The sequence below is a fragment of the Gopherus evgoodei genome, chromosome 6, assembly GCF_007399415.2.
Source record: "Gopherus evgoodei ecotype Sinaloan lineage chromosome 6, rGopEvg1_v1.p, whole genome shotgun sequence".
In the NCBI taxonomy this organism is placed as follows: domain Eukaryota; kingdom Metazoa; phylum Chordata; order Testudines; family Testudinidae; genus Gopherus; species Gopherus evgoodei.
In genome coordinates, this window is record NC_044327.1 from 4,665,331 (window position 1) to 4,682,838 (window position 17,508).

The 17,508-nt window shown below is 47.3% G+C and overlaps 1 protein-coding gene across 1 annotated transcript in view; it reads left to right on the forward strand.

Moving 5' to 3' along the window:
* The window catches only part of ABCA1 (ATP binding cassette subfamily A member 1), a 140,557-nt gene that overhangs the window by 113,142 nt on the left and 9,907 nt on the right, over positions 1-17,508 (forward strand). Inside the window, 16 exon segments of the mRNA XM_030568016.1 lie at positions 200-298; positions 1,863-2,052; positions 2,203-2,297; positions 3,289-3,321; positions 5,302-5,407; positions 6,500-6,574; positions 7,202-7,371; positions 8,110-8,181; positions 8,183-8,240; positions 8,242-8,286; positions 12,807-12,922; positions 13,015-13,159; positions 14,022-14,145; positions 15,132-15,261; positions 16,161-16,281; positions 16,911-16,973. Coding sequence (XP_030423876.1) covers positions 200-298; positions 1,863-2,052; positions 2,203-2,297; positions 3,289-3,321; positions 5,302-5,407; positions 6,500-6,574; positions 7,202-7,371; positions 8,110-8,181; positions 8,183-8,240; positions 8,242-8,286; positions 12,807-12,922; positions 13,015-13,159; positions 14,022-14,145; positions 15,132-15,261; positions 16,161-16,281; positions 16,911-16,973 — 1,642 coding nt within the window.

Sequence of the window (17,508 nt, forward strand, 5' to 3'; positions counted from 1 at the left end):
AAGAAGCTAAAAGTATCCCAAACTCTTTCCAGATGTTACAGTACTTTTCGTATGTCTGTGTGAGAGAGAGACACACGCATGCCACAAAGGAAACTTTCCACCCAGTTCCTTTTCCTCCCGTCTGCCCTGCCGTATTGCTGGCTTTGCTGCACATGCCTTATTTCGGTGCCCTGAATGTGTCTCTTTGATGCACCCATAGCAATGATGCGCCAGATGATGCAGGCACTCAGAAGCTTATGAACACGCTTCTCAATGAACCCGGCTTTGGGACCCGCTGTGTGGAAGGACATTCCATTCCGTAAGTAGAATCTGAGCAAGGGCAGGCACAAGGAGTAGCTCTGTCATTTCTAAGCCACTTCACGTTGCTGCTGCTTTGAGGGATTGGTGGATGCTGTGAATGGGTGTCACATAACTCACAGCTGCTATTGCCTCAGAATCAGGTTTCAGGGTTGTAACATCAATGTGATGGGTGTGGTGTTTGTATTATTGCAATGGCAGTGGTTAATTAGAAGCAGCTGTAGTGATCATCTTAGGAAAATATCAAGCAGAAGGCCTGATGCCAGTGGCCTGGACTCATATGAAAGCTCTTCCTTCAGAGGTGCAGGCCCCTTTCCTCTTATGTTGTATGAAAGTATTCATTTGTGATTGCATCCTTTGTTGGCACTGCCACTCAGGATAAGCCAGGGTTTCAGGCTCAGGCCCTACCTTTTCCTTCCCTTTGCTCACTAAGAGTATTGACCCAGACTTTAATGGGAGCTACTCACTCCTCAGGGCAGAACGGAGCACACAGGGGTCCAGGCGTGTACTGTGAAAATGACCTCTTTCCTTCTCTCTTCAAGAACCTGCCCCCCAGGGGTTCCCAGGCCATGGCTAGTGCTCCGTGCAGGCAGCATGCTGGGAACTGCCATTGACCAGGATAGAGACGTAAGGGTGTTCCCCAAGGTACTAGCAGTGAGGATCTGGCTTTGAAAAGAAAAGCCAAACTGGCCATATAGTGTTAGCTTGATTTAGTTGTTTTGCTCCCACAGTTCTCTGCTTCATGTTCTGTAGGATTTCTTTGTGTGTGTGGCTTCCACAAGTGTGCTTTCATGGCTAGCAGGCAGGATGGGAGGCCTGGAGACTGGCCTCTGCCACAGACTTGCTGCATGGCTTTGGGCAAGTCATTTATGGCCAGATTGTGCCTGGAAGGAAGGCACAAAGAAGAACCCTCCCTGTTCCCCCGCTCCACCAACCTTTGTGTGATCTGTATACAGGCCACCCAGAACTGAAGTCACTGCCCCAAACTGGGTAGGGAGGTGATGGGCCATAGCTCCTTGCCCCACACATCAGGCAATGGGGTAGGCCAGTTGGTTGAGGGGGAATTATCTGCACCTGCAAAGTTGTGCAGTAGCAGGCGCACTTGCCCTGCAGGAATGGGAGCTCCAAGACATTCTGCCTCTTGGTGCTACCCTGGGGCAGTGCAGCTCCATGCTCACTCCAAAGGCCCAGCCAAGCCCCTCAACATCGCTGTGTGGCTGCGCCCCCCGCCACAAAGTGGCTCTATTGGGGGTTGTGAGGCGGAATTAAATAAAGCACTTTAAACTCCCCAGAAAGGGATGATAATGGCGGGATTCTCTACAGTGCCTGGCGTCAGCCTGACTCTGCTCCCACTGATGTTAATGAGAGCCTTCCCTTTGCCTTCCACAGGCGCCGGGCTAGGTCAGTGGGAGTTTGTTGATTTCAGTGGGAGCAGAGCTAGGTCCAAGCTGAGCACTTCGGAAAACTCCCTCTGTGCGTTGACCAGCATTGATTATTTACATAATTTAGCAAACTGAGCTGTCTTTATAAAAAGTTGCATTTGCCTTGGCTCTGGCCTAATGCAGAGACACTCCTTGCCTGGTCAGAGAGGATGAATGGACCACCGCCTCTGTCCCCGACACGGTCCAGGACATCTTCCTGAATGGCAACTGGACCATGGAGAACCCCTCCCCAGCCTGCGAATGCAGCAATGAGAAGATCAAGAAAATGCTCCCTGTGTGCCCTCCTGGCGCAGGGGGGCTGCCTCCTCCACAGGTAGGAGAGGTCCCAGCTGTTCTGTATCCCCAGAGCAGCACGGGGATGTGTGTAGAGAATGGGCGGCTGGGTTGGGTCTTTGCAGGGGCTGTGCATGAAACCGAGGAAAACATACTCGATTCCAAGTCTCTGCTTTTCCCATGGTACCAGAGAGAACAGAACACTGGTGACATCCTGCAGAACCTGACGGGCCGGAACATATCGGACTATCTGGTGAAGACCTACGCACAGATCATTGGGAAAAGGTGCCTATTACACACATTGTTCCCTAGTGATTGCTGCTACTCCTATGCAGAGACTTGTGCACCACATAACTCCCATGGGGTGAATCTGACCCGTGGGGAGCTTTAAGCTCTGGGCCATTTGCAGAGTTGAGACTATGGGAGGCTCAATGAGTCTAATTTGCGCTTTCTCCTGGCCCACCCCAGTTTAGGTTCTTTTAGACCCACCAGTGCATAGCCAATAGTCCCTTCCTGATCGCCTTGAGAGACTAATGCAAAGTCAGTGAGAGTCTTTCCATTGACTTCAGTGGGCTTTGGATCAGAGCCTACGTTTCAAATTCACTTTGATTGTTCTCTCAATGGCTGGTGCAAGTCAGCAGGAAGTATTTCTAGCAAAGCATTCAACTAGCTGAAATGTTTCTTCCTGGAGTAAAACACGAGGCTTTTAAAAACGTGGTCTGAAACTGCTGGGTCCCTTCCTGTTTTAGATTTATAGACTACAGGGCCAGAAGGGACCATTGTGATCATCTAGCCTGACCTCCTGTGTAACACAGGCCAGAGAACTTCCCCAAAATAATCCCAGAGCAGAGCTTTTAGAAAAACACCCACTCTTGATTTCAAACTTGCCAGTGATGGAGAATCCACCATGACCCTGGGTAAGTTTTGTAAGCAGCCTCCCATTTTCCCATTTCTGTGTGATGCAAAGGCAGCATGTTGGCCATGAATCCAGCAATGGGCTCAACCCAAAACTTCAGCCAAGTTCTGAAGTGTCTCCGACTCCAGTTCCAGGTCAAGTCCCTCTCTGCTTTATCCCATGGACCAAGGCAGTGTAGTGCAGTGAGCCCAGGAGCTGCCATATCAGTGTTGGGTGACACAACTGAACTTCCTGGAGTTACATAAAGCATTTAATGCACTTCTGTTTCACTAGAGTCTGTGTCCATATGGCTGGAGGGTAGGTCTGATTGATGGCCCATCTCATAAATAACAGGCTTGTTTCTTCTCTTTGCCTTCCCAGTTTAAGGAACAAGATCTGGGTGAATGAGTTCAGGTAAGTTACTGTCCTTTCTTTAGGTTGCTTGGGGCTCATTAACCGCTTGAGTACCATGCTCTGTGGGCTGCTGTCCAGTCAAATTTGCCCCTAAATTTAATTTTTGTAAAACGAAGCTTTCTTCAAAATCTAAACTCACTGCAAATATTCCAATGAAACGATTGTTTTTAGCATTGCACTAGAAATAGTATCTGCAATTACTGAGCCTTTCCCTAATCACCGCGCTTTGTGAGCAAACTGAAAAGAGCCAAGGGTCCAATCCTGCAAATACTGTCTGCCTACTGCAACGCCTGCTACTGTGAGTAGTTCCAGTTAGCAGGATGCTCATTAGCAAACCCTTGCAGGATCAGGCCCTTAGACTGGTTACAATCAATTGCGCCGTCCTAAGAGGGGCCGGGAGCACTGTGGGGGAGCGTTGCTCTCAGAGAGAGGACCCCACTCTGCTGTTAGCAGTGGAATGGCAGCTGCTTCTCCGCCTTGCTTCCCCTTCCTTTAACCCCTGCGTGATTAAAGGACAGCAAGCTGAAAGGCTGGGCTGCAATGTGGAAAGGCCACAGGTTAGTTTTGTAAACAGTCAGATCTAATTTTGTTTGGGGGAATTAACCAGAAATCTAGCACAGCTCCCGGAATAAGCCTGAATGTCCTGTGGTCACCTTATGAGAGCTCAGCAAGTTGGAGTCCTGTTTGGTTCAGCACCTGCTGTTATGAGGGTTCAGGCATGTCTACATGGCAGGCTCACTGCTGTGGGCTGTGTGGACATCCCTAGAGGCTCCTATTGAATGGAAGCTTAACACAAAAATGTAAACTTCAAGTTGTCACTGAAGGCCTAAACTTGAGGTATTAGATCCCAGCACAGAGCAGCAAGCTAAAAGCCACAGGCGATGAAAAAGGGCCTTTTACGGAGAACACTGGAGAGTCAGCTTCTTGTCAACTCTTGGAAATTGGCCATCCTGGTATCACAACAAAAGTGGTTTTTTCCTGCTGATAATAGTCCGCTGTAGAGGAGCGGACTCACCCCTGCAGCACCTCCTGCTGGTCTCTCAGGGAATTAGCTCAATTCCAGCTCTGGAGCACCCTCTGCAGGCCGGTGATCTGCCTGTCCTCTGGCCCCCATGTTCCTCCCTGGACACCAGTGCCTTTTTACCTGGGGTGCTGCCCCCTGGCAGTAACCCCTCAGTCTTAGGGTCTCCCCTCCCCGGGGAACCCCCACCCACTATTCCCACCTTGCCTCAGTATAAGGCTACTAAGGAGGGAGTGTGGCCAGCAGGGATTTATAGTCATCATCTAGCCCCACACCCTGGGGCAGACTGCAGTATCAGCCTAGTCAACACTGGCAAGGTTGGGTTTGGACCTGCTGCCTTGGCCTACCCCTGGGCTGCCCTCTGCAACCCCCTGTACCTGTTGACCTTGTGCTAGGCCACAGCCTGGGGCTTTCCAGGCTGGAGCACCCCCTCGCCTCTGCCTTTCCCCAGCCCTGCTTCACTCAGGTACCCTACAAACAGAGAGAGACTCATGTCTTCCCCTGGCTTCTCTGCCTTTATAGAGCCAGCTGAGTCTCTTTGGGGCATGGCCCCAGCTGCAGGCACTTCCCCTAATCAGCCCAGCCTAAAAGCTGCTTTCTCCAGCCACAGCTCCCTCCCAGGGCTGTTTTTAACCCTTCAGGGCAGGAGCGGGGGTCCACCCCGCTATACCCACTTTAACTGATTACTCTCATCAGAGTTAGTATGGCAACATCCATTGTTTCATGTTCTGTGTGTGTGTGTGTGTGTGTGTGTATATATCTTCCTACTGTATTTTCCACTGCATGAATCCGATGAAGTGGGCTGTAGCCTACGAAAGCTTATGCTTAAATAAATGTGTTAGTCTCTAAGGTGCCACAAGTACTCCTGTTCTTTCTGCTGATACAGACTAACACGGCTACCCCTCTGAAAACTGTAGAGTCAGTCTGTGCTTCACTGTCTTGTCTGTCTGTGCTTTCAGGTATGGTGGGTTTTCAGTGGGTGCCAGCAGTTCCCTCCTGGTTCCTCCCAGTGATGAAGTCAGCGATGCCATCAAGCAAGTGAAGAAAATCTTGGAGGTAGCCAAGGTGAAGGGCAATTTCATATGGACTGAGAATAGGCTGATGTCCTAGTACCTCCCTGGGGGTGGGAGGGAGTGTGGCCAACAGGGATTTTGACCTTTGGGTCTAAAAATGAGTTTCCTCTGCTTGAGCTAAAGGACAATGTGCTGAGCTACATTATGCTAGCATGGGTTGTAATATAACTGCATTTGTGGGGGAGTCGTCATTGTTCACATTCAGAAGAACCATTTGGTAACTGCGGTCTCGGAATACCTTAGCGTATAAACCCAAAGAGGAGTCAGGAAGCTGACTTAGAGAGGACTAAGTCCTGAGGTCCGTATTCTGATTTTACTCCTTTTTCACTCCAGTAGGCTTCCATTGATGTCAATGGGAGTCAGTGACCACAGTTACTATCGGCTAGCACAGCTCAGAATCTCAGAGAGCAGGGAGTAGGTTGGGTGTTGCAGAACCACAACATGAGAACTGGGGGAAAAAATCAAGCCTGATATTCTCATTCATTCTGGCCTCTCTGTGCCACTCTGCTGTTACAGAGCAGCCAGATAGCAGCTGGATCTAGCTAGCTCAGAGCTTCCCTATTCTCAGATGGCACAGAACAGGAGTAGAAGGCCCCTATGCCCCATCCAGCCCGATTGCCACTTGGTGTAAATTAGAGCAGCCTCTCAGCTGTTCTAACCTGTGCCAGGGAAGTGCAAATTGCTTCAGAGAATCAGTGAGCCTTGGCCCGCCCCTCTGCACTTAATGGATCCTGGCACAGGAAGGAATCTAGGCTACTGATTTTCTTGGGAGGGTGAGTATTTGTGACACAGTGTCTCTGAGAGCTGCTATAATAGGAAAGTTCTGTGTGGGATTGGGCTGGTTAGTTGCTACCACACAAAAGACAATTCTGGAGTTCCCTGGGGCTTTCTTCACTTCCTGCCTGCTTTGGCGTCATCCCAGAATAGTGAGGGATTCTTAGCCCTGGGACTGTAGTTCAGCGGGAGTGTGAGGCTGGGGCACTTTCCCATTCCCCAATCTGTGGCAAAGCAAATAGTATAGTAAGGTATCCACTGCACTGTCTATAATGAATGACGCAAATGTGCCATTGTGTGCTGTTCACAGGGGAGTTCTGGAGATCAGTTTCTTCACAGCTTAGGAAGCTTCATGAAAGGGATGGACACAAAAAACAACGTGAAGGTAAATCCTGCCCACCCACTGCTGTGCCTGATATTCAAAGCCAGAACCTTGCATTTTAAACCCCAGCTCTACTTCTAATCTGCAATGCCCTAGCAGTCTGTATGCAGCATGTGTTCAGAACAGGGGGCACTGTGCCCGAATCATTTGCCAACAGAATAAAAACTGCCAACATCCCTGTGTGGGATTTTCCAGGAGAGAGTGGCCTCTTGGACCCCAGTCCAAAGCCCACTGACTCCAAAGGGTCTTGGAAATCAGTAAATCGTGGCACTTACCTGCTCCCAGCATAGGAACCATAGATTGTGCTTTTCCAGTGCACACGGGCCACATGCCTCCATTCACCCATGCTTAGGATCTCACGAACATCCCAGGTTCCTCATTTGAACTGAAGTGACGCTACCACCTTTATTCAGGAGACCAGGGGGCATATAATTGCCCTTGTCAAACTGTACATTGTGCCACTGAGGTGGCTGACAGTAATTTTCAAAAAGGCAGGAAGAATCAATACATCTTCCCATCACCACCCAAGTGGCTGTAGACCTCTGAACCCCTTGGCTATGGACATGAGGGAGCCTGTAGAATGGTAGGCATGGCTGGCAACCCTATTGATGCTCACATGTTGCTTTTCAGGTTTGGTTCAATAACAAAGGCTGGCATGCCATTGGCTCCTTCCTAAATGTGATCAACAATGCCATCCTCCGGGCCAACCTTCAGGATGGCAAGAATCCCAGCACCTACGGGATCACCGCTTTCAACCACCCACTCAACCTCACCAAGCAGCAGATCTCCGAGGTCGCCCTGTACGTCCTAGTATGAACATTATCCGCAGCCTGATGGAGACGAGGGGCTACAGGGAATGAAAGGGAGGGGAGAAGAAAGTGCCTTGGAATTAAGGAAGCTGCAAGAAATAAGTGTTGGGGAAGGGGAGCGGGTAAATAAAATAATGAGGATACCTTAGTTATTCAAAAGCCAGTGGACCAGAGCCAAGCTGAATTAACATGGCCAGTTGTAGTCACCAGCTGAGGATCTGGCCAGGGATTTTGCAGCACTCCAGGCTGAGGTTTCCAAAACCACCTATGCGAATTGCATCTCCAATTCCCATTACATTAATGGGACTTGGGTGTCCAAATCCCCTAAGCAGCTTTGCAAATCTCGCTCTCTGACTCTCCCAACTGCATTATACTGAAGCTTGTTAACGCTAGAAAAGTGCTGGACAGAGGTTTGCTCTTATGTTCCAGTATCCTACACACACAAATCTTTGGTGGAGTAAAGATCAGATGTAAATCCATACATTTTCCCTTGTGGTTAGACACATGCGAAAGACCTCTCATCATTATCCGGCCTAACAATGCCCTTTCAATGAACATACTTGCAACAGAGCTTAAACAGAGGGCCCACTTCTACTACCTGTATTCCCGTTGTGTGGTGAGGGTGGCAAAATTGGGCTCCAATCAGGTTATGGTGTTAATGTGCACTGGCACGGCATGGAGGGAAATTCTGCCAACAATTTATCACCACTCTGATTTCCCTTTGCCCAGGATGACCACGTCGGTGGATGTTTTAGTCTCCATCTGTGTGATCTTCGCCATGTCCTTCATCCCAGCAGCTTTGTGGTTTTCTTGATCAGGAGCGGGTCAGCAAGGCCAAGCACCTGCAGTTCATCAGTGGATGTGAAACCGGTGATCTACTGGCTGGCTAACTTCGTCTGGGATATGGTAAGATTGCCTCACAGGAGCTCATCCTTTAGAGCAGGTTACAATGTGTATAATACCCATTGCTGTAAAACTAAGGCCAGCTTGTGACGGTTAGGCCCAAGCCTGCCGTGGGGGCAATGCAGAGACGCAAAGGCACTGCACCTTCATTGCAGAGCTAACTGGGATGAAGGAGTGTGCACTCTTCTACATGCCCTAACGGGATGCATGTGATGAATGTTCTGGTGCCTGGTAGTTCTAACAAGCTGCTCCTGCCCCTGCTCCACCCACCTGGCTGTCCTGCCAGCACAGCTGACCATTCCTGGTATAAGCTGGTGTGGTTACGGAGTTCTGGCTGGGCTGAATTTGGCCCTTGTGCATGTGTACACACACAGACATGTGCATATGGTCACACAGCTACTGAAAGGGCATGGTGAACTCCCACTTTCAGGGGAATTTACTGACATTAGCTAGTGCTGAAGAGTCTACGGTGTGATCAGGGCACTGCGCTGGGACTCAGCTGTCCTGGGTTTGATTCCCAGCTCTGCTGCTGGCTGACCTGTTCTGTGACCTTGGGCAAGTCACTTCCCCTTTCCACACCTCTGTTTCCCTTCCCACCTTTTATCTTGTCTTTTAATGTATTGCTAGCTCTTCAGCATGTCCAGAACCAGCACAACAGGGCCCATATGTGAAAAACCTCCCATCGGTATCCAGCTACTGTAATACAAATAATTGTGACAGTTATGAACACCTTGACTTATTCCTCTTCTTTTATTTTAACATCTGGGCCACTCCGATTCACCCTAGGATGAGTACACAGTACGTTTCCGGTACTGGACTAAGGAAGATGTGGAATGGCTGGCAAGCTCTCCAATCACCATATATAATGTGCTAGCTTATTTTCTGAGCAGATAGCATCATCATTTTCAATTCTATTCCCATATTTTTACCCTGTTTTCCTCCATTTCATAGAATCGTAGAATATTGGGGTTGGAAGGAACCTCAGGAGGTCACCTAGTCCAACCCCCTGCTCAAAGCGGAACCAACCCCAACTAAATCATCCCAGCCAGGGCTTTGTCAAGCCAGGCCTTAAAAACCTCTAAGGAAGAAGATTCCACCACCTCCCTAGGTAACCCATTCCAGTGCTTCACCACCCTCCTAGTGAAAAAGTTTTTTCCTAATATCCAACCTAAACCTCCCCCACTGCAACTAGAGACCAGTACTTCTTGTTCTGTTATCTGGTACCACTGAAAACACTCTAACTCCATCCTCTTTGGAACCCCCTTTCAGGTAGCTGAAAGCAGCTATCAAATCCCTCCTCATTCTTCTCTTTTGCAGACTAAATAATCCCAGTTCCCTCAGCCTCTCCTTGTAAGTCATGTGCTCCAGCCCCCTAATCATTTTTGTTGCCCACTATGACTGTTTCCAGTTTTTCCACATCCTTCGTGAGGTATAGGGCCCAAAACTGGACACGGTACTCCACATGAGACCTCACTAATGCCGAATAGAGGGGAATGATCACATTCCTCGATCTGCTGGCAATGCTCCTACTTACACAGCCCAAAATGCCATTAGCCTTCTTGGCAACAAGGGCACACTGTTAACTCATATCCAGCTTCTCGTCCACTGTAACCCCTGGGTCCTTTTCTGCAGAACTGCTGCCTAGCCACTCGGTCCCTAGTCTGTAGCAGTGCAAGAGATTCTTCCGTCCTAAGTGCAGGACTCTGCACTTGTCCTTGTTGAACCTCATCAGATTTCTTTTGGCCCAATCCTCTAATTTGTCTAGGTCCCTCTGTATCTTATCCCTACCCTCCAGCATATCTACCACTCCTCCCATCTTAGTGTCATCTGCAAACTTGCTGAGGGTGCAATCCATGCCATTCTCCAGATCATTAATGAAGATATTGAACAAAAACAAATATAGAGCATTAAGATGCTTTTAATAACATAAGAACGGCCATATTGGGTCAGACCAAAGGTCCATCTAGCCCAGTATCCTGTCTACCAACAGTGGCCAATGCCATGTGCCCCAGAGGGAATGAACCTAACAGGCAATGATCAAGTTATCTCTCTCCTGCCATCCATCTCCATCCTCTGACAAACAGAGGGACACCATTCCTTACACATCCTGGCTAATAGCCATTAATGGACTTAACCTCCCTGAATTTATCCAGTTCTCTTTTAAACCCTGTTATAGTCTTAGCCTTCACAACCTCCTCAGGCAAGGAGGAAAAGTTGACTGTGCGCTGTTTGAAGAAGAACTTCCTTTTATTTGTTTTAAACCTGCTTCCCATTAATTTCATTTGATAGCCCCTAGTTCTTGTATTATGGGAAAAAGTAAACAACTTTTCCTTATTTACTTTCTCCACATCACTCATGATTTTATATACCTCTATCATATCCCCCCTTAGTATCCTCTTTTCCAAACTGAAAAGTCCTAGCCTCTTTAATCTCTCCTCATATGGGACCCATTCCAAACCCCTAATCATTTTAGTTGCCCTTCTCTGAACCTTTTCTAGTGCCCGTATATCTTTTTTGAGATGAGACCACATCTGTACGCAGTATTCAAGATGTGGGCATACCATCAATTTATATAAGGGCAATAAGATATTCTTTGTCTTATTCTCTATCCCCTTTTTAATGATTCCTAACATCCTGTTTGCTTTTGACTGCCGCTGCACGCTGCATGGACATCTTCAGAAAACTATCCACGATGACTCCAAGATCTTTTTCCTGATTCACTGAAGCTAAATTACCCCCCACCATATTGTATGTATAGTTGGGGTTACTTTTTCCAATGTGCATTATTTTACATGTATCCACATTAAATTTCATTTGCCATTTTGTTGCCCAGTCACTTAGTTTTGTGAGATCTTTTTGAAGATCTTCACAGTCTGCTTTGTTCTTAACTATCTTGAGCAGTTTAGTATCATCTGCAAACTTTGCCACCTCACTTTTTATCCCTTTCTCCAGATCATTTATGAATAAGTTGAATAGGATTGGTCCTAGGATTGATCCTTGGGGAAAACCACTAGTTACCCCTCTCCATTCTGAGAATTTACCATTTATTTCTACCCTTTGCTCCCTGTCTTTTAACCAGTTCTCAAGTCATGAAAGGATCTTTCCTTTTATCCCATGATAACTTAATTTAAGTAAGAGCCTTTGGTGAGGGACCTTGTCAAAGGCTTTCTGGAAATCTAAGTACACTATGTCCACTGGATCCCCCTTGTCCACATTGACCCCTTCAAAGAACTCTAACAGATCAGTAAGAAACGATTTCCCTTTACAGAAACCATGTTGACTTTTGCCCAACAATTTATGTTTTCCTATGTGTCTGACAATTTTATTCTTTACTATTGTTTCAACTAATTTGCCCGGTACTGACGTTAGACTTACTGGTCTGTAACTGCCAGGATCACCTCTAGAGCCCTTTTTAAATATTGGCGTTACATTAGCTAACTTCCAGTCATTGGGTACAGAAGCTGATTTTAAAGGACAGGTTACAAACCTTAGTTAACAGTTCCGCAACTTCACATTTGAGTTCTTTCAGAACTCTTGGGTGAATGCCATCTGGTCCCGGTGACTTGTTACTGTTAAATTTATCAATTAATTCCAAAACCTCTTCTAATGACACTTCAATCTGTGACAACTCCTCAGATTTGTCACCTACAAAAGCCAGCTCAGATTTGAGAATCTCCCTAACATCCTCAGCCGTGAAGACTGAAGCAAAGAATCCATTTAGTTTCTCTGCAATGACTTTATCGTCTTTAAGTGCTCCTTTTCTATCTCGATCGTCCGGGGCCCCACTGGCTGTTTAGCAGGCTTCCTGCTTCTGATGTACTTAAAAAACATTTTGTTGTTATCTTTTGAGTTTTTGGCTAGCCGTTCTTCAAACCCCTCTTTGGCTTTTCTTATTACATTTTTACACTTAATTTGGCAGTGTTTATGCGCCTTTCTATTTACCTCACTAGGATTTGACTTCCACCTTTTAAAAGATGCCTTTTTATCTCTCACTACTTCTTTTACATGGTTGTTAAGCCACGGTGGCTCTTTTTTAGTTCTTTTACTGTGTTTCTTAATTTGGGGTATACATTGAAGTTCGGCCTCTATAATGGTGTCTTTGAAAAGCGTCCATGCAGCTTGCAGGGATTTCACTTTAGTCACTGTACCTTTTAATTTCTGTTTAACTAACCCCCTCATTTTTGCATAGTTCCCCTTTTTGAAATTAAATGCCACAGTGTTGGGCTGTTGAGGTGTTCTTCCCACCACAGGGATGTTAAATGTTATTATATTATGGTCACTATTTCCAAGCGGTCCTGTTATACTTACTTCTTGGACCAGCTTCTGCACTCCACTCAGGACTAAATCAAGAGTTCTCTCCCCTTGTGGGTTTCCTTACCAGCTACTCCAAGAAGCAGTCATTTAAAGTATCAGGAAATTTTGTCTCTGCATTTCGTCCTGAGGTGACATGTTCCCAGTCAATATGAGGATAAAATTTGATTTTATTTTGCAAGTAACCTGGAGCTATTTCTTCCTCCTCCCAGTGCAACTACATAGTTCCAGCCACCTTGGTCATCATCATCTTCATCTGCTTCCAACAGAAGTCCTACGTGTCTTCTTCCAACCTGCCTGCGCTGGCCCTTCTCCTCCTGCTCTATGGGTAAGCTGCACCTCTCGAGGAGATCTGTGAGGCCCCAGTGGACTGTGTGCTCTGAATGAGCGTGTCTTACACTGTGTCTTTCTGCTTACCAGGTGGTCTATAACACCACTCATGTACCCAGCTTCCTTTGTGTTCAAGATCCCCAGCACAGCCTACGTGGTGCTGACCAGTGTGAATCTCTTTATTGGCATAAATGGCAGCGTGGCCACTTTCGTCCTCGAGCTCTTCACCAACAACGTATGTTCCCAGTGATGTGTCGCTGACCACCCCACTGCTTTACATTGCCCTTAGGAACTGGCAAGTGCCCGGTGTCCATTCTGTATTCCCTGGTGTTCAGGGGAGGGGTAGGGAAGGCTCGGTCAGAATAGGGAATGGTGGAGCAAGTGAGGCATGTTGCCCAGAAGACCCCAGTTCAACAAGGTACGTAAGCATGTGTATAACGTTAAGCACAAGAGTTGCCCCTTTGACATCAGCGGCACTAGTCACATGCTTATGTACCTTGCTGAAAGGGGCTTACAACTCTTCAGCTGTTTCAAATCGATAGTCAAAGGGAAAGAAGCTGTGCAGATAAGCTAAGCTCTGTATTCACTTGGAGGTGGGAATGAAAGCTAAGATAAGAATACCAGTCCCCTGCCCTCTGGAGACCTGGGGGAATGGCATATCTCATGCCTGCTTGGCATTAGTTCAGCTGATGGTAATCTGTGACTATTATGGGTGCTGAGACAGTTTATGGCAACCCCACCTCTCTGCCATTACCTCGACCCCAGTCCTATTTGTTCACCTCAAGCATATTATCTAAATCTTGGACTGTGAGCTCTCTGGGCTGGACTGTCTTTATGATGTTGGTACATACAGTGCGTAGCACCATGGGGTCCTGAGGCACAATTATAATCATGTCCAGAGGGTTCCCCCATTATTTGTCAGGTTTGTTTGTCTAATCTCTGCTGTCAGAGGTTGGTGGTGAAGTGGTTGTTTCTACCCACTGGTAAGCAAATTCACAGGACAGTCACCCTCAGCAAGCTAAACCTCCCTGCTTTTTGGTTCTCACCCTGAGAAGCTGCTCAGGTGGCTGATTTGTGCTTGGCTTTTGTTCCATTAGAAGTTGAACAACATCAATGAAATCCTGAAGTCTGTGTTTCTCATCTTCCCCCACTTCTGCCTGGGGCGGGGACTGATCGACATGGTGAAAAATCAGGCCATGGCCGACGCTTTGGAAAGGTTTGGTAAGTGACCTCACACAATGTGGGATCCATAACGTCAGCTGGGCATCTAGGGCATGAGCCTGGGAGGTGCTGACTGCCTTCCACTCCCATTGAAATCACCAAGAACTGAGGGCCCTTTGCTCACAGGGCCTGGCAGGATTAGTGCCTAGCTAACAGTATGAAAACAGTACAGAGGTCTGCTCTGAACTGGCCAGAGCCTGTAGATATCCCGTCTGATTCCTTACCAGGACTAGCAAGCAAATGGTTCTCAGCTGTTAGGGAGCTTGAGTTATTAGGGAGTCCGTTGATTCTTTAAAAATACAAAAATGTAGTTGTATGAAATGAAGCATCAAGTTGAGAGGAAGGATGGTCATGTGGTTAAGGTACTGGGGCTGTGAGTCAGAAGGTCAGGGTTCAACTCCTGACATCACTATAGACTATTAGGGTTGGAAGGGACCTCAGAAGGTCATCTAGTCCAACCCCCTGCTCCAAGCAGGACCAATCCCCAGATTTTTACCCCAGTTCCCTTAATGGCCCCCTCAGGGATTGAACTCACAACCCTGGGTTTAGTAGGCCAGTGCTCAAACCCCTGAGCTATCCCTCCCCCCCACAGACTTTCTGTGTGCTGCTCTTGGGCAAGTCACTTCATCTCCCTGTGACTCAGTTCCCTCTGTAAAATGGGGATAATGCTTCCTTTCACTGTCTTGTATGTTTAGATTGTAAGCCCTTCAGAGCAGAGCCTGTTTTAATACTATAGCTATGTGCAGCACCTAGCACAATGAACATCTGGATATGACTATTAGAAAAATACTACGTGCACAAGCCAAAACTGGGTCACCGTGTGATCTTATTATCTTTGTCTTCTCTTTCCCCTTAGTATCACCCTCTCATTGCATCTTGTCTAAAATTAGTCTGTAAGCTCTCTCCGGGCAAGAGCCTTTCGTCTTTGTATCAGTCTCCCCAACCGCTGTGCAAAGCTGACTATGTGCTTTGGCTTTTCCAAACAGGTGAGAACCGTTTTGTGTCCCCTCTGTCCTGGGATCTGGTGGGACGGAACCTCTTTGCCATGGCTGTGGAAGGGGCAGTCTTCTTCCTTATCACAGTGCTCATCCAATACAGGTTCTTCATCAAACCAAGGTAAGCTTGCTCTGCACCATGCCTCAGTGTTGTGGGCTGGTGCGTGGAATGGGAAGATGCACAGAAGCCTGAGGTGTGCTCTTGGCTCTGACATATAGGACAGTGGCAGATAGGATTCAGCTGGCCCTGTCATACTACAAAAGACTCATGCTACAATTTAGACAATCAGCGAGGTCAAATCACAGCTAGCAACCTTGTGTTAATGATAATGCTTGTGCAGCCAGCCATTGTACCACCTCATTGTCAATTCACAGTGGGAAATGATTGTGCAGCCAGACCCTGTTTGTCATTTTTCTATTTACTTGAGTGGCAGCAGGAATGGGCCCAAAGTTTGCATCACTAGTACAGTTTTAAAATTCTAGTGCAAATCCATCTCCCTGGGTACCCCAAGCCAATCAAACCAGCCTGAGAAAAGCTGTGGGAGGCATCTCGAAGAAAGAACATTTTGGTCCTTGGCAATATTTTGAACTTGAGCAAACATTAGTTGGTGTGAAACTGGTTTTGTCTGGAGGACGCTATGCGAACACAGCAATAATCAATAGCCCAAGAGTGTCCTGGAGGCCTTAGGAGTCATGTGCCTGGATTTAAGATTTATAGAATCTCTGACACCAAACAGATCAGCATTCGCTATGGGTGAAGTTTCCCTGCATGCAGAGGGTCAGCACATGGTCTGTGCACTGAAGCCTCGCTTTGAAGGACTAAGTGGGAGGGAAGCAGCTTGCTAGCCTCCTGCACAGGGCTGAATTGCAAACCCAGAAGAGCTTCCCCAGGTGTGTTCTATTTGGATGCTGGTGCATGATTGACACCTGTCTCACCCTCTCTGTCTTTCATTTGTAATGCATTCACCTTGGATGCTTTCTTCTTTTCCTTTTCACATGTTGACTTGTTCCTCTTCGAAGGCCTGTCAGTGCCAAGTTGCCTTCTGTGAATGATGAGGATGAGGATGTGACGAGGGAGAGGCAGAGGATAATTAGTGGCGGTGGACAGAGTGACATCCTTGAAATCAAAGAGCTGACCAAGGTGAGAGAGAGAGAGGGCTGCTTACCTAGATAGGTTGGGGCTGGGGCAGTCCCTCACCAGTACCACACAGCGTACCCAGGACCTGATCCAGAGCCCACGGGAGTCAAGGGTAAGACTCTCACTGATTTCAGTGGACTTTGAGTCAGGGCCCAGATACATTCTATTCACAGGCTTAAAAGGCAGTTCACTTCCATCAGGTAAAATGTGTTGGATGTCAGCAGTGCATCTGCATCCAGAAATGCATGCATCTCTGGCACAAGTCTCGCATGTCTGGGGCACTGTCTGACACATTACAGTTTCTTCCCCAATCAGGTACTGGGCCAGACCCTCCAATGAAATCAACAGAACTATGCCAATTATCCCTAGCCGAGGATCTGGCCCTGTATGCTGAGTGCAGACCCCAGAATGAGCTCCTCTGATTATCTCGACCACCAGTCACCTCTGGGAGTATGGCTAGTATGATTTGATCCTGTCCCACTGAAGTCCAATGAGAATTTAGCCATCAAGTCCAAGGGGATCAGGACTGGAACCTTAAGGATGTCTTGGGAAGTACGTGGGGCTCAGATTCTCTCTCTTCTCCTACCCTCCCACATTGGTCATTCTCATTAATTTGTATTTCCTGGTTTCAGATTTATAGAATGAAGAGAAAACCAGCTGTTGACCGGATCTGTGTTGGAATCCCTCCTGGGGAGGTAATGTCCAATTTGTCATCTAGATCTGTGTGTGTTTGTTTTTACTGAACTATTTAGGAGCAGTAGAAGGCAGTGAATAGGATAAGAACTGAAATCCTTGAGGTTTTCATTGTAATGAAGAGAAGACATGGTCTTGTGCTTAAGACAATTCCCTGCTCTGCCACAGACTCTGGATGTGACCTTGGACAAATCACTAAATCCCTCAGGATAACAAGGATAATTGCACTCCTGGACCTCCCTGGGGGTGGCAGGATAAATACATTAGTCTTTGATATGCAGTCTGAGGCTATTCCTCCAGATAAAATTCTTTGGTTCCCTTCTCCCTTCCAAGTGATTTCAGTTGGAAATAAAAGTTCAGAAACTTCCTATGAAAATGTGGTATTTACACTGAAGAGCAGCTGTCAGAATGGGGGGAGCCAGCGTTAGTCTGTCTTGCTAATTCCAGATCAACTTTGCTCATGTTTATACATAAAAAGATGTTTTTTTCCTATAGACCCTCACTCTCACCTTGAGCTCTTGAGAGTCCAGGAACTTC